The sequence below is a fragment of the Heptranchias perlo genome, chromosome 7 (assembly GCF_035084215.1).
Source record: "Heptranchias perlo isolate sHepPer1 chromosome 7, sHepPer1.hap1, whole genome shotgun sequence".
Lineage (NCBI taxonomy): Eukaryota > Metazoa > Chordata > Chondrichthyes > Hexanchiformes > Hexanchidae > Heptranchias > Heptranchias perlo.
This window is the reverse complement of record NC_090331.1, coordinates 35,388,324-35,404,259: the sequence shown is the minus strand read 5'-3', so window position 1 is coordinate 35,404,259 and position 15,936 is coordinate 35,388,324. Positions and strand designations below refer to the sequence as shown.

Genomic DNA, 15,936 nt, shown 5'->3' with positions numbered 1-15,936 from the left:
TCCAGTTAAGTTTCTGGTCAATGGTGACCCCCAGGATGTTGATGGTGGGGGATTCGGCGATGGTAATGCCATTGAATGTCAAGGGGAGGTGGTTAGACTCTCTCTTGTTGGAGATGGTCATTGCCTGGCACTTATCTGGCACGAATGTTACTTGCCACTTATCAGCCCAAGCCTGGATGTTGTCCAGGTCTTGCTGCATGCAGGCTCGGACTGCTTCATTATCTGAGGGGTTGCGAATGGAACTGAACACTGTGCAGTCATCAGCGAACATCCCCATTTCTGACCTTATGATGGAGGGAAGGTCATTGATGAAGCAGCTGAAGATGGTTGGGCCTAGGGCACTGCCCTGAGGAACTCCTGCAGCAATGCCCTGGGGCTGAGATGATTGGCCTCCAACAACCACTACCATCTTCCTTTGTGCTAGGTATGACTCCAGCCACTGGAGAGTTTTCCCCCTGATTCCCATTGACTTCAATTTTACTAGGGCTCCTTGGTGCCACACTCGGTCAAATGCTGCCTTGATGTCAAGGGCAGTCACTCTCACCTCACCTCTGGAATTCAGCTCTTTTGTCCATGTTTGGACCAAGGCTGTAATGAGGTCTGGAGCCGAGTGGTCCTGGCGGAACCCAAACTGAGCATCGGTGAGCAGGTTATTGGTGAGTAAGTGCCGCTTGATAGCACTGTCGACGACGCCTTCCATCACTTTGCTGATGATTGAGAGTAGACTGATGGGGCGGTAATTGGCCGGATGGGATTTGTCCTGCTTTTTGTGGACAGGACATACCTGGGCAATTTTCCACATTGTCGGGTGGATGCCAGTGTTGTAGCTGTACTGGAACAGCTTGGCTAGAGGCGCAGCTAGTTCTGGAGCACAAGTCTTCAGCACTACAGCTGGGATGTTGTCAGGGCCCATAGCCTTTGCTGTATCCAGTGCACTCAGCCGTTTCTTGATATCACGTGGAGTGAATCGAATTGGCTGAAGACTGGCTTCCGTGATGGTGGGGATATCGGGAGGAGGCTGAGATGGATTATCCACTCGGCACTTCTGGCTGAAGATGGTTGCAAACGCTTCAGCCTTGTCTTTTGCACTCACGTGCTGGACTCCGCCATCATTGAGAATGGGGATGTTTGCAGAGCCTCCTCCTCCCGTTAGTTGTTTAATTGTCCACCACCATTCACGACTGGATGTGGCAGGACTGCAGAGCTTTGATCTGATCCGTTGGTTGTGGAATCGCTTAGCTCTGTCTATAGCATGTTGCTTCCGCTGTTTAGCATGCATGTAGTCCTGAGTTGTAGCTTCACCAGGTTGGCACTTCATTTTGACCCTGTTCCGCCATTCAATTTGATCATGGCTGATCTGTACCTCAACCTCATTTACATGCCTTTGCTCCGTATCCCTTGATACCTTTACCTAACAAAAATCTATCGATCTCAGTCTTGAAAGCTTCAATTGACACAGTATCCACAGCCTTTTTGGGAAGAGAGTTCCAAATTTCTACGATCCTTTGTATGAAGAAGTATTTCCTGATTTCATTCCTCAATGGCCTGGCTCCAATTTTTAAGATTACGCCCTCTTGTTCTGGATTTTTATTCGTTCATGGGATGTGGGTGTTGCTGGCAAGGCCAGCATTTATTGCCCATCCCTAATTGCCCTTGAGAAGGTGGTGGTGAGCTGCCTTCTTGAACCGCTGCAGTCCGCGTAGTGAAGGTTCTCCTGGAGGAAAGAGTTTTTCTTTATCTACCCTATCGAATCCATTTAACATTTTAAGCACCTCGATTAAATCAGCTCTCAATCTTCTAAACTCAAGGGAATACAAGCCTCATAATTTAACCCTTTAAGCCCCAGTATCATTCTGGTGAATCTGCGCTGCACCTCTTCCAAGGCCAATATATCCTTCCTGAGGTGGGGTGCCCAGAACTGAATGCAGTACTGTAAATGGGGTCTAACCAGAGCTTTATATAACTGTAACATAACTTCCACCCATTTGCATTCCAGCCCCCTTGAGATAAAGGCCAACATCCATTAGTGAGGAGGTAGTGGTAGGCTTCACTGCCCAAATTTTTCCTCATTCTTCACCATGATCCTGCCCAATTTCAGGCAGGATCACACAGGAGAATCCTGGCCCCAGTCTTGGATGAACTGTAATTTCCTCCCGCTAAGCATTGGGAACATTGGAACAGGAGTAGGCCATTCAGCCCCTCGAAGACTGAAGCCATTGTCTTTGGCCCCTGCCACAAACTCCATATCCTCACTACCAACTCCAGCCACCTTACTGGCTACTCTCACAGGTTGAACCAGACTATTAGCAACTTCAACTCTCTGAAAGAGGCCGCCAAGGATATTATGGGTAGGGAGTGCCTCAGGAGCATTGTGACTGGCAAGGCTGGTGGACACACTCTGCGAGCTATTTAACCATCTTACCATCTTTTTCTCTTCTCACTAAAATCTCTCCCTTTAGACACTCTGCATGACAAAGTGGTCCAGCTTTGAGTTCACATTCATCTCTCTTTGCTTACCCTAACCGAGAACTCTTGTCCCTCTCTTCCCTTTCTAGGTTTAGCAGAAATAGAGGGCCCTCTTGGATCAGAGGAAGAGAAGGACAGCCTTCTAGAGCACATTCCATGAGCTAACCTTACACTTGCAGGCACCAGTTCAGAAACCAGCACCCCCCATAGTATAGGGGGTCGGGTAGACAGGTCTGCACTGAGAGATTCACCCAGCACAAATGAGCAGGAGCAAGAGCAAGGGGAGAGGACAGTGCAGGAACAACTCGCCGGAGAGCAAACATGCATCTTAGCCTTGCTGCAGAGGGCACAGATGATGACTTCCAAGGCGCAGCATATAGAAGACGGATGGCCGTGCACTTCAAACCACTCAGTTCACTGGACTGCCTGCCAATGAGCCTGCACGCAATGTTGGGGAGCATGGAGTCCAACCCCAACTTGTGTAGGGTATTCCAGAGGTGCACAGGGACAATGCAGTCAACTGTAGAGCATATGGTCTGCTCTATGAACATTGCAGCATGGCCCACAGTGTTGGAGCCTCTGTTGACAGCTCTGACATTTTGATGGAACCTCAAAATGCTGCCACCATAGCTCTAGGTTCCAGTATCTCCTCTAGCTTTCGACCATAATAGAGACTATGGAAAGAGGCTTCTAAAGCATCGTCTTATTCCTGTTCTCCCACAGAGAAGTACGAGTATCCAGGCGTAGATCCATGACAGCAGCGTTGGCAACAAGGGACAGGCAGATGCTGTTCCATCTCAGGATGACAGTATGCTTGTTCCCCAACAGCCTCTGAACCAGTGCCAGTATTGGTGCCAGCCAGCTGGGCCAGCCTGCTCCAGCCTCAGCAGAACACTGTATGGAAATGCAAGATGCCAGCCAAGTATTTCTACAGTGATTATTTCATGTGTGGCTGAATAATAAGTTATTGTGGAGTAGGGAATCAAGATTACATTCTTAACATGAAAGAATTCCCCCACATTATAAGTAAGTTGGCATTCAATAAGATGTGATTTTTGTAAGCTTTACCATGTAAAGTTCAAGGAGTCTATGTTTATTAAAATCTTGAGTTTTATTTTCAAAACCACACTTTAATTCTGGGCACCACACTTTAGGAAGGATGTCAAGGTCTTAGAGAGCGTGCAGAGATTTACTAGAATGGCACCAAGGATACGGGACTTCAGTTACGTGGAAAGACTAAAGGTTGTTCTCCTTAGAGCAGAGAACGATAAGGGGAGATTTGATAAAGGTGTTCAAAATCATGAACGGTTTTGATAGAGTAAATAAGGAGAAACTGTTTCCAATGGCAGAAGGGTCAGTGACCAGAGGACACAGATTTAAGGTAACTGGCAAAAGAACCAGAGGTTTTTTTAAATTCGTTCATGGGATGTGGGCGTCGCTGGCGAGGCCAGCATTTATTGCCCATCCCTATTTGCCTTTGAGAAGGTGGTGGTGAGCCGCCTTCTTGAACCGCTGCAGTCCATGTGGTGAAGGTTCTCCTGCAGTGCTGTTAGGGAGTTCCAGGATTTTGACCCAGCGACGATGAAGGAACGGCAATATATTTCCGAGTCGGGATGGTGTGTGACTTGGAGGGGAACGTGCAGGTGGTGTTGTTCCCATGTACCTGCTGCTCTTGTCCTTCGAGGTGGTAGAGGTCGCGGGTTTGGGAGGTGCTGTCGAAGAAGCCTTGGCGAGTTGCTGCAGTGCATCCTGTGGATAGTACACACTGCAGCCACAGTGCGCCGGTGGTGAAGGGAGTGAATGTTTATGGTGGTGGATGGGGTGCCAATCAAGCGGGCTGCTTTGTCCTGGATGGTGTCGAGCTTCTTGAGTGTTGTTGGAGCTGCACTCATCCAGGCAAGTGGAGAGTATTCCATCACACTCCTGACTTGTGCCTTGTAGATGGTGGAAAGGCTTTGGGGAGTCAGGAGATGAGTCACTCGCCGCAGAATACCCAGCCTCTGACCTGCTCTTGTAGCCACAGTATTTATTTGGCTGGTCCAGTTAAGTTTCTGGTCAATGGTGACCCACAGGAAGTTGATGGTGGGAGATTCGGCGATGGTAATGCCGTTGAATGTGAAGGGGAGGTGGTTAGATTCGCTCTTGTTGGAGATGGTCCTTGCCTGGCACTTGTCTGGCGCGAATGTTACTTGTCATTTATGAGCCCAAGCCTGGATGTTGTCCAGGTCTTGCTACATGCAGGCTCGGACTGCTTCGTTATCTAAGGGGTTGCGAATGGAACTGAACACTGTGCAATCATCAGTGAACATCCCCATTTCTGACCTTATGATGGAGCGAAGGTCATTGATGAAGCAGCTGAAGATGGTTGGACCAAGGACACTGCCCTGAGGAACTCCTGCAGCAATGCCCTGGGGCTGAGATGATTGGCCTCCAACAACTACTAACATCTTCCTTTGTGCTAGGTATGACTCCAGCCACTGGAGAGTTTTCCCCCTGATTCCCATTGACTTCAATTTTACTAGGGCTCCTTGGTGCCACACTCGGTCAAATGCTGCCTTGATGTCAAGGGCAGTCACTCTCACCTCACCTCTGGAATTCAGCTCTTTTGTCCATGTTTGGACCAAGGCTGTAATGAGGTCTGGAGCCGAGTGGTCCTGGCGGAACCCAAACTGAGCATCGGTGCGCAGGTTATTGGTGAGAAAGTGCCGCTTGATAGCACTGTCAACGACACCTTCCATCACTATGCTGATGATTGAGAGTAGACTGATGGGGCGATAATTGGCCGGATTGGATTTGTCCTGCTTTCTGTGGACAGGACATACCTGGGCAATTTTCCACATTGTTGGGTAGATGCCAGTGTTGTAGCTGTACTGGAACAGCTTGGCTAGAGGCGCAGCTAATTCTGGAGCACAAGCCTTCAGCACTACAGCCGGGATGTTGTCGGGGCCCATAGCCTTTGCTGTATCCAGTGCACTCAGCCGTTTCTTGATATCACGTGGAGTGAATCGAATTGGATGAAGACTGGCTTCTATGATGGTGGGGATATCGGGAGGAGGCTGAGATGGATCATCCACTTGTAGGGGAGCGTGCAGGTGGTGTTGTTCCCATGTACCTGCTGCCCTTGTCCTTCTCGGTGGTAGAGGTCGCGGGTTTGGGAGGTGCTGTCGAAGAAGCCTTGGCGAATTGCTGCAGTGCATCCTGTGGATGGTACACACTGCAGCCACAGTGCGCCGATGGTGAAGGGAGTGAATGTTTAGCGTGGTGGATGGGATGCCAATCAAGCGGGCTGCTTTGTCCTGGATGGTGTCGAGCTTCTTGAGTGTTGTTGGAGCTGCACTCATTCAGGTGAGATGAGGGGAGTTTTTTTTACTCAGCGAGTTGTTATAATCTGGGATGCACTGCCTGAAAGGGTGGTGGAAGCAGATTCAAAAATAACTTTCAAAGGAGAATTGGATAAATACTTGAAGGGAAAAAAAATTGCAGGGCTCTGGGGTAAGAGCAGGGGAATGGGACTAATTGGATTGCTTTTTCAAAGAACCGGCAAAGGCACGATGGGCCAAATGGCCTCCTTCTGTGCTGTAACATTCTATGATTCTATGTATCAATTGGTCCCTGCTCCTGGCTTCTTGGAAATTGAACTACAACCGAATATTCTACTGTTATTGTAGTTAAAATTGGGGTTATTATTGCAACAGAAGATAATCAAAACATGACAATGATGAAACAGCATCTGCGGTTATCAGGTTGAAGAATATTCAATTGCTTTGAAAGAGGACAGAAGAGCTGAAAGCAGATGCTGTTTGCTTGTGTTGTGTGTAAGAATGTTTTAAAAACAGGGCAATGTGTTATATTTTGAGTATGTCAATGCAGGTCACGAGAATAAGAGCTCTTGTAGTGAATTCAAGAGATTCACAAACTATGTTCCTATGTCATCTTCCACAAAAAGTAGATTTGAACACCTTTTAAATTAAGAGTATTCCTTCACCTTCTTTATCAAGACAACAGAGTTATCTGGACTTAAACTCTCATACAAAATGGCCCCCGCTATCTTAAAACCCACACCGTGTCATCTTTTTATGCAAGATACGCTTCAGGTGCCTGGACAAAAGGAAACTTAATAACATAACATTTTCACAAACACCCATGTGCACACCCTTGGTGAATTACAATGTTTCTCTCTTCCTTTGCCTACCGCTCCTACGTGCAACAACCCCTGTGGTTTCAGCAGAGGTGGAGGCAGGCTGCTCAGATCCCTGCTCTGACTGCTGAGATGCTCTTGGCCGATGATTTCTGGTTGTTGGAGCCTGTGAGAACACCACCAAAGACTGCTCCACCTGCACCTGTGCAGAGGCAGACTCAGCCATCGGGAGATGTGGCAGCATTGTGGGTACTGGTTAATTGGGGGGGGGGGGGGCGGAACAACGGGTGAGATGTGGGAACGCGTTGAGTGGAGTTCCCACTTCCATATCCTCTTTCAGTATCATCCCCCTCCTGGGCCAGTGACACATCGCTCCCACCACTCTGCTGGGGAACAGCTTGGTGCAGATCAATGATGCCTTGTAAGGCCACGAATAATGTATCTGTCATCCTGTTTAAGGGGCAGACATGCTGGCATCCAAAGTCTGCACGGCCACGGCGTGCATGGACTGGTTTGATAACCGTGATTGACGTTCCACGGAGGCGGCCACTCTCTCCATGACAGACATTCTCGCAATGGCCTGCCACATCAATCCACAAATGCTTCAGCTGGACTCCTCCATCCTCTCTGCTGAGAGTGGAGAGTGTGCGTAGCACGTCTGCCAGTAGCTCGCAAATTTGCTGCTGTCCCTTGGAGCAGGGTGACTGAGTGCCAGTAGGTCAGCCATAGGCTGATGAGGACCCTGAACCCTGAATAAGGGTATGGCCCTTTTAAGAAACCTCACTTTTAAAAAGTAATTGAGGCAGGAGTGGGTGGAGACCTTCCCCTGTCGGGTGAGAGTAAAAGATCAAGGTCCAGAGAAGTAAGGATCCCTGAACAGAGCCTCTGAACAAGATGGCCTGACTTGAGCTGATAAGCTAAAAGGCAGTTGAGGGAAGCTGAAAGTGCCTGGGAATGGGAAAGTGTACTAGGTGTTGCCAAAGGTACTGTGTAGTGTGACTTTGCGTGGAGTGGATTAAAAGAAGTGTTTTGAAGTACAAATTGGTCAAGGACTATCGTTTGTCATACAAAGAAGGCTACGAGAAGGTAGGACCATGTAACACCCCCTGTGATTTTCATCGATGGCCCCCTGGGTTCAGCATCTGTATCCAGCTGAGCAGAGCTTGAAGAGCAGTGCGCCCACCAACACGGACTCTCTACTGCTGTCCCTGCCACCATTCTTGCTCACTTGTGAACTGTGACTCACCAGGTGAAAACCCAACTAGCTGTCTAACAGGACCCACTGAAGTGCAAGTATCTGCTCTGGTGTCTGGTAGCACATCCTTTGACGATGCACCCTCAGAAGGAATCAGGACCTTTGAGGAATCGTCGTCAGGAAAGTCGAGGACTGCTGTTCTATGCTTGAAGGCCCTGGAGGAGAGAAGAAACAGATTAGTACTGGCAATGTAAAAATGTTGCCACTCATCATAACTGTGCTTATCATATTTCACATGTTGCTGAAATCAAATCCACATGACTGAGTTTTGTATGAGATGTGGGTCAGAGATATTTAATTCTGTCACCAGGCAGCTGCGAAATCCCAGTCTCTCCGTCTCTGACGGTCAGGGATGCAGATATGCCACTTCCTCTGATGATGTCAGCTGCACTATAAGAGGGATGAGGTCTTGCAGGTAGATTTTAAGGAGCTAGGAAAGAAATTAATAAACAGGACCTCAAAAGGTAGTAATCTCCAGATATTACTCCCGGTGCCACACGCTAGTAAGTTGAGAAATAGGAGGATAGTGCAGGTGAATGCGTGGCTGGAGAGATGGTGCACGAGGGAGGGCTTTAGATTCCTGGGGGAGGTGGGACATGTACAAGCTGGACGGGTTGCATCTCAACAGGGCCGGGATCAATATACTCGCGGGAAGGTTTGCTAGTGCTGTTGGGGAGGGTTTAAACTAGCTTGGCAGGGGGGTGGGAACCTGAATGTAGATTCAGAAGGGAGAGAAGCAGAGCTGGAAGTGGAAGGCAGAAAATTAGTAAGCGAGTTTAGAAGGCAGAGGAAACAAAGGTTAGAAACTAGACAACAAAGGAATTTGGCAGTGCTTAATAGTATATACCTCAATGCAAGAAGTATAGTGAATAAGGTAGATGAGCTAAGGGCACAGATAGACACGTAGAAGTCTAATATCTTAGCTATTACTGAAACATGGCTTAAACAGGGGCAGGAATGGCAGCTCAATGTTCCTGGTTTTCAGACGAGATAGAGAGGGGGATAAAAAAGGAGGGGGTGGCAATATTGGTTAAAGAAACAATTACGGCTGTGAGGAGGTATGATATTAGAAGGATCATCAAATGAGGCCATATGGGTTGAGCTAAAGAACAAAAAAGGGGCAATCACATTGCTGGGGAGTGTACTATAGACCCCCAAACAGTCAGAGGGAGATAGAAAAGCAAATATGTAGGCAAATTTCTGAGAAGTGCAAAAACAATAGGGCAGTAATAGCAGGGGATTTCAACTACCCTAATATTAACTGTGATACAATCAGTGTAAAAGGTATAGAGGGTGCAGAATTCTTAAATTGCATTCAGGAGAATGTTTTTAGCCAGTACGTAGCAGGCCCAACAAGGTGGGGTGGGGGGTGGGGTGGGGGTGGGGGGGGTGGATAGGGGCAGTTCTGAATTTAGTTTTAGGGAATGAAGCTGGGTAGGTGGAAGGAGTATCAGTGGGAGAGCATTTTGGTGATAGTGATCATAATTCAGTTAGATTTAACATAGTTATGGAAAAGGACAAAGATAGAACAGGAGTTAAAGTTCTAAATTGGAGAAAGGCCAATATTACTAAGCTGAGAAGTGATTTAGCGAAAGTGGACTGGAAACAGCTACTTGAAGGTAAATCAGTGTCAGAGCAGTGGGAGGCATTCAAGGGGAAGATGCAAGGGGTTCAGGGTAAACATGTCCCCACAAAGAAAAAGGGTGGGACTGCCAAATCTAGAGCCCCCCGGATGACACGGAGCATACAGGGTAAGATAAGGCAAAAAAGGGAAGCTTATGTCAGACACCGAGAGCTCAATACTGCAGAAAGCCTAGAGGAGTATAGAAAGTGCAGGAATGAAATTAAAAAGGAAATTAGGAAAGCAAAGAGAGGGCATGAAAATACAGGCAAATAAAATTAAGGAAAACCCAAAAATGTTTTATAAATACATAAAGTGCAAGAGGATAACTAAGGAAAGAGTAGGGCCTATTAGAGACCCCAAAGGTAATGTATGTGTAGAGGCAGAAGATGTTGGTATGGTTCTTAATGAATACTTTGCATCTGTTTTCAGAAATGAGGGAGGCGATGCAGACATTGTAGTTAAAGAGGAGGAGTGTGAAATATTGGTTGGGATAAACATAGTGAGAGAGGAAATATTAAGGGGATTAGTATCTTTGAAAGTAGATAAATCACCAGGCCCGGATGAAATGTATCCCAGGCTGTTAAAAGAAGCAAGGGAGGAAATAGCGGAGGCTCTGACCATCATTTTCCAATCCTCACTGGATACAGTCGTGGTGCTGGAGGATTGGAGGACTGCTAATGTTGTACCATTGTTTAAAAAGGGAGAAAAGGATAGACCGGGTAATTACAGGCCAGTCAGTCTAACATTGGTGGTGGGCAAATTATTGGAATGGTCGACGGGAGTTTCTGTGACAATAAGGCTGTTTCCAATGGGGTTCCGCAGGGCTCAGTACTAGGTCCCTTGCTTTTTGTGGTATATATCAATGATTTAGACTTAAATGTAGGGGGCATGATTAAGAAGTTTGCAGATGATACAAAAATTGGCCATGTTATTGATAGTGAGGAGGAAAGCTGTAGACTGCAGGAAGATATCAATGGATTGATCAGGTGGGCAGAAAAGTGGCAAATGGAATTCAATCCAGAGAAGTGTGAGGTAATGCATTTGGGGAGGTCAAACAAGGCAAGGGAATACACAATAAATGGGAGGATACTGAGAGGTGTAGAGGAAGAGAGGAACCTTGGAGTGCATGTCCACAGATTCCCTGAAGGTAGTAGGACAGGTAGATAAGGTAGTTAAGAAGGCATACGGTATACTTTTCTTTATTAGCCGAGGCACAGAATATAAGAGCAGGGAGGTAATGCTAGAACTTTATAAAACATTAGTTAGGCCACAGCTTGAGTACTGCGTACAGTTCTGGTCACCACATTACAGGAAAGATGTGACTGCACTAGAGAGGGTACAGAGAAGATTTACGAGGATGTTGCCAGGAATGGAGAATTTTAGCTATGAGGAAAGATTGGATAGGCTGGAGTTGTTTTATTTGGAGCAGAGAAGATTGAGGGGTGATTTAATTGAGGTGTATAAAATTTATGAGGGGCCTAGATAGAGTGGACAGGAAGGACCTATTTCCCTCAGCAGAGAGGTCAATAACCAGGTGCATAGATTTAAAGTAATTGGTAGAAAGATTAGAGGGGAGCTGAGGAAAATTTTTTTCACCCAGAGGGTGGTGGGGGTCTGGAACTCACTGCCTGAAAATGTGGTAGAGGCAGAAACCCTCATCACATTTAAAAAGTACTTGGATATGCACTTGAAGTGCCGTAACCTACAAGCTACGGACGAAGAGCTGGAAAGTGGGATTAGGCTGGGTAGCTCTTTTTCGACAGGCACGGACACGATGGGCCAAATGGCCTCCTTCTGTGCCATAGATTTTCTATGTTTCTATCTGTAATGGGCCATTTCTGGCCCTGTCCCTCTCCCTTGTGTTTGTGCTCGCTTCTCCTACAATGGGGGAACAACAGTCCTATGAGTGACTGTAAGGCATGACTTCACCCAATAGATCCAGTGCATTCAGTGAGGGTGACTATCAGACAGATGCATCACATTGCATAAGGATTGGGTGAGTGGCAGTGGTGGATGGATAAATGGGGAGGTGTGGAAGTGCATAAAAAGTGAACCATGGGTGCTCTTGAAACTTAAGTGACTATGAGGAGTGATGTCATGGAGTACTCTTGACAAGACAGAGTGAGAGGTGGGGTGTGCACTAAAGGGTGGAGATGAATTTGCAACTGTGCTCATATTTCCTGACCTGCTTAGGTCATTAAAGCGCTTCCTGTACTGGATGCAGGTAAGGGATGCAATGCTTCTGCTGCTCACCTCCTCAGCCACCTCCAACCATGCCTTCTTGGTCATAGCAGCAGGTTTCTTCCTGTTGCTAGGGAAGATTGTCTCCTTACTGCACCCAGCAGTAGATCAAGTGATGCATCATTAAACAGGGCGCAGCCTTTGACCATCCTGAGTCCATCTTTAAACTTCGCCGTCTCTTTATACAACTCCTAACTCCTCCAAATTCCATCTTTGAATTGGTTCTTTAAATAGTCGAGTTGAGATCACATCAGGCGGGTTCGCATCACGCCCGCTGACGCCCACTGGAGATGCAAAGCCCAGAAGTAAAATTAAAATTCGGTAGCCAGGTTGAAATCGCACATTCTGACGCGTCAAAACTTCTTCCAGGTTTCGGGCCCGCTATCGCCGCCCCCTCCACCGCTCAGAACCCACCTCTGCATTATTATCGGGCCCATTATTTCAGTGAGCGAGTGGTAAATCTATGGAACAGGCTCCCTAGGGAGATGGTGGAAGCAGAGTGCTGATCCACTCAAATGCAAATTAGGCAGATTTCTTTCAGAAAATGATATTTTGGGATACAATATATGAGTATTTTGAGACATGACATAATGGTAAGCGCTTGGGTTGGACCTGTTTTAGCTTTTTGGCAAACCTTCAAATCTGTTTCCTTTTGACATCACATTGATGATGCCTGCTTATAAACATCAGAAATCTCCAAAAGGGGTATCGGAGAGGCCATGAATCCACAAGATAAGCGATATTTTGATGGATAAAAGGAAAATTTTAGGCAAAGCACCAGGGCCTGATGGGGTACATCCTAGGAGCCTGAAGGAGTTGGGGGAGGAAATTGCAGAGGCCCTAGAAATTATATTTCAGGGCTCTATTGTGCGCTGGATGACTAGAGAATGGCCAATGTAGGAAAGGAAGACTGCGCTAATCTGGGTAATTACAGGCCAGTGAGCTTCATATCTGTGGTAGGGAAAATTTTAGAGTCTTTAATTAAGGCTAAAATTGTCACATATCAAGATATAGAGAAAATAGTTAGAAGGAGCCAACATGGATTTCTACAGGGATGGTCATGCATGACAAACCTCAAAGAATTTTTTGGGGAGGTAACAGACATGGTAGATGGGGGGAAATGCGGTGGATGTAGTGTACATGGACTTTAGGAAAGCGTCTGATAAGATTCCAGATAGGAAGTTACTAGAGAAGTTTAAGGGGTATGGAATTAGGAGGAGGATATCAAACTGGATTGAAAATTATTTAGAAGGGAGAAAACAGGCCATAGGAGTTAAGGACAGTGTTTCAGAATGGTTCAAAATGGGTAGTGGTGTCCCTCAGGCTTCAGTTCTGGGGCCACTTCTGTTCACTGTGTATATCAATGATTTGGATATAGAGCTAGAGGGAGTAGTGTCAAAATTGGCAGATGAGAAAAATAGGAGGTATAGTTAATTCTTTAGAAGATCAAAGGAGACTGCAAAGGGATATTGATAAGATGGGAGAATAGGCTAAAACGTGGCAGATGGAATTCAATGTCAGTAAATGTGAGGTGATGCATTTTGGTAAGAAGTCAGTAATTATACCTTAAATATGAAGTAGGCTCGGTGCTGTGGAAGAGCAGAGGGATTTGGGGGTACAGTTCACAGAACATTAAAGGAAGCACCTCAGGTTGATAAAAAAAAGCTAATAGAATTCTAGATTTTATCTCAAGGGGTATAGACTATAACAGCCAAGAGGTAATGATGAGCCTATTTAAAACCTTAATGAGACCTCAATTAGAGTACTGTGTGCAGTATTGGGCTTCACACCATAGGAAGGATATTAAGGCTTTAAAGAAGGTACAATGCAGATTCTCTAGTTTGTTGTCTGGTATGAGGAAATATAAATACGAAGGAAGACTTGAAACACTGAAGGGGGAGTTTTAACCCTCACACGACGGGTGGGAGAGGGTCGGGGATGGGGGAGGTTAAATCAGCAAGTATGTGAAACCTGACCTCAAACTGCCGAGAAGGGCCTGCTTCCGTTTAAACAGCGGGCGGGTTTGGGGGCATCCGAGTAACAAGCTCAGGAGAGGTGGGTCCCTATTATAATATGCAAATGAGGCTCCGTTCCTGATATTTGGCATCCATTTAAATTTAATGCTGGCCAGCCAGATCCAGCAGTTAAGTGCTTTTTAGAGAACTGCTTGTGAGCCAGGAGGAGCAGGAGTGCTTCCCCCCAGCCCCTCAAGCAAATCTTCTGTCGCAATTGGCTGACCCCTCCTCCTTCCAAACTCGTGATGTTTGCCTGTCCGATTCCATCCCCCACCACGAACCCGTGATGTTTCCTGGGGACTGTTCCCAACGGTCCCTGGCTGTGGCCTTCTATCATTGGCTTTCCCACCCAACAGCCGATTAGCCTGTCAATCTAGCTGGTTGCCAGGCGGGAAACGGAGTAAAAAAATAATGAGGTCCTGCTGTTAAATTCAGCAGGACCTCCATCATCCTGACATTTCCGGGATTCCCCCCCCACATCCACGCAAACACGCGCCCCCGTTCCCTCCCTACCACCACGTAAATATCGGAGCTTGAGTCATTTTTCGTTGGAACAATGCAGATTACGGAGTGATATAATAAAAATGTTTAAAATTATGAAAGAATGGGAGAGTAGATCGAAGCAGACGGTTTCCAGTAGTTGAGGGGACAAGAACAAGGGGTCATTGATAGAAGATTAAATGTAAGAGATTCAGAACAGAAAACAGGAGAAACATCTTCACACAGAGGGTTGTGAATTCACTTCCAGGTTTAGTGGTTAAGGCAGAAACTGAGGCAATGAGGGAGATGGTGGAGGGGGGGTAATATTCTGCACTGAGTCTGAATGTGAAAGAAGATGGAACAGTTATTGAACAGCATCAACTTTCAGATCAAGATCTTTTATTATTAGTGATTGAAACCATTCTTACTGTGCTCAATTACGTGAAAACTTAGGAAGTTAAAAAGCAATACCTCAAAGGTAGTAATCTCTGGATTACTCTCAGTGCCACACGCTAGCAAGTACAGAAATAGGAAGATAAGGCAGGTCCATGCATGGCTAGAGACATGGTGCAGGAGGGAGGGCTTCAGATTCTTGAGGCATTGGGACCAGTTCTGGGGAAGAAGGGACCTGTTCAAGGTGGACAGGTTACGCCTCAAAAGAGCTGGGACCAATGCCCTTGTGGGGAGGTTCACTAGTGCTGTGGGGGAGGGTTTAAATAATTTGGCAGGGGGATGAGCACCAGGTTGTAGCATTAGAAATGAGGAACAAGGTGCACAAAGGATTGGGAGAGACTGGTAGCTTTAGAGTAAAAAATAGTACAGTATTAGGTGGGATCAGACTAAGAGAGAATACGAGAAGGTCTAAGATAGGTTTAGAGTGCATGTATGTAAATGCATGAAGTGTGGTAAATAAGGTTGGTGAGCTGCAGGCGCAAATAGACACATGGGAATGTGATATAGTGGCGATAATGGAGACCTGGTTCAAAAAAAGGGCAGGATTGAGTACTAAATATTCCTGGATACAAGGTGTTCAAGAAAGATAGAGAAGGAAAAAAAGGAGTGGGGGCATGGAGTGGCAGTATTGATAAAGGAAAATACTGCAGCCTTGGAGAGAGAGGATGTTCTTGAGGGGTCAAGGACAGAATTTATTTGGTTAGAGTTAAGAAACAATTGAGGTGCCATTACACTACTGGGTGTATTCTAAAGGCCACAAATAGTGGGAAGGATATAGAGGAGCAAATTTGCAGGGAAATTACAGAGAGTAGTGAATATTGGGGTCTTCAACTATCCTAATATAGATTGGGATAGTAATAATGTAAAGGGCAAAGAGGGGGAGGAATTTCTGAAATGTGTTCAAGAGAACTTTCTTGATCAGTATGTTTCCGGCCCAATGAGGAAGGAGGCATTGCTGGATCTAGTTCTGGGGAATGAAGTTGGTCAAGTGGAGCAAGTGTCAGTGGGGGAACATTTAGGGAACAGTGATCAGAGTATCATAAGGTTTAGATTAGTTATGGAAAAGGACAAGGAGCAATCTAAAATAAAAATACTTAATTGGAGGAGCGGCAATTTCAGTGGGTTGAGGACGGATCTGCCCAGGGTAAATTGTAATCAAATGGTAGGCAAAACTGTAATCGAACGATGGGTAGACTTTGAAGAGGAGATGATTTGGCTACAGTCTAGGTACATTCCCATGAAAGGTAGGGCAACCAATGCCAGA

The 15,936-nt window shown here is 46.3% G+C and overlaps 1 protein-coding gene across 2 annotated transcripts in view; it reads right to left on the bottom strand.

The window, feature by feature from the left end:
* tmem37 (transmembrane protein 37) overlaps nucleotides 1-15,936 on the bottom strand; it is a 44,583-nt gene that overhangs the window by 7,890 nt on the left and 20,757 nt on the right. Inside the window, exon 2 of one of the 2 annotated variants that reach the window (XM_067987287.1) lies at nucleotides 11,737-12,008. The exons of the other annotated variant lie outside the window; for it this stretch is intronic. Coding sequence (XP_067843388.1) covers nucleotides 11,737-11,772 — 36 coding nt within the window. The 5' untranslated portion in view covers nucleotides 11,773-12,008. The remainder of the gene's footprint in view (nucleotides 1-11,736; nucleotides 12,009-15,936) is intronic. 2 annotated transcript variants of the gene reach the window in all.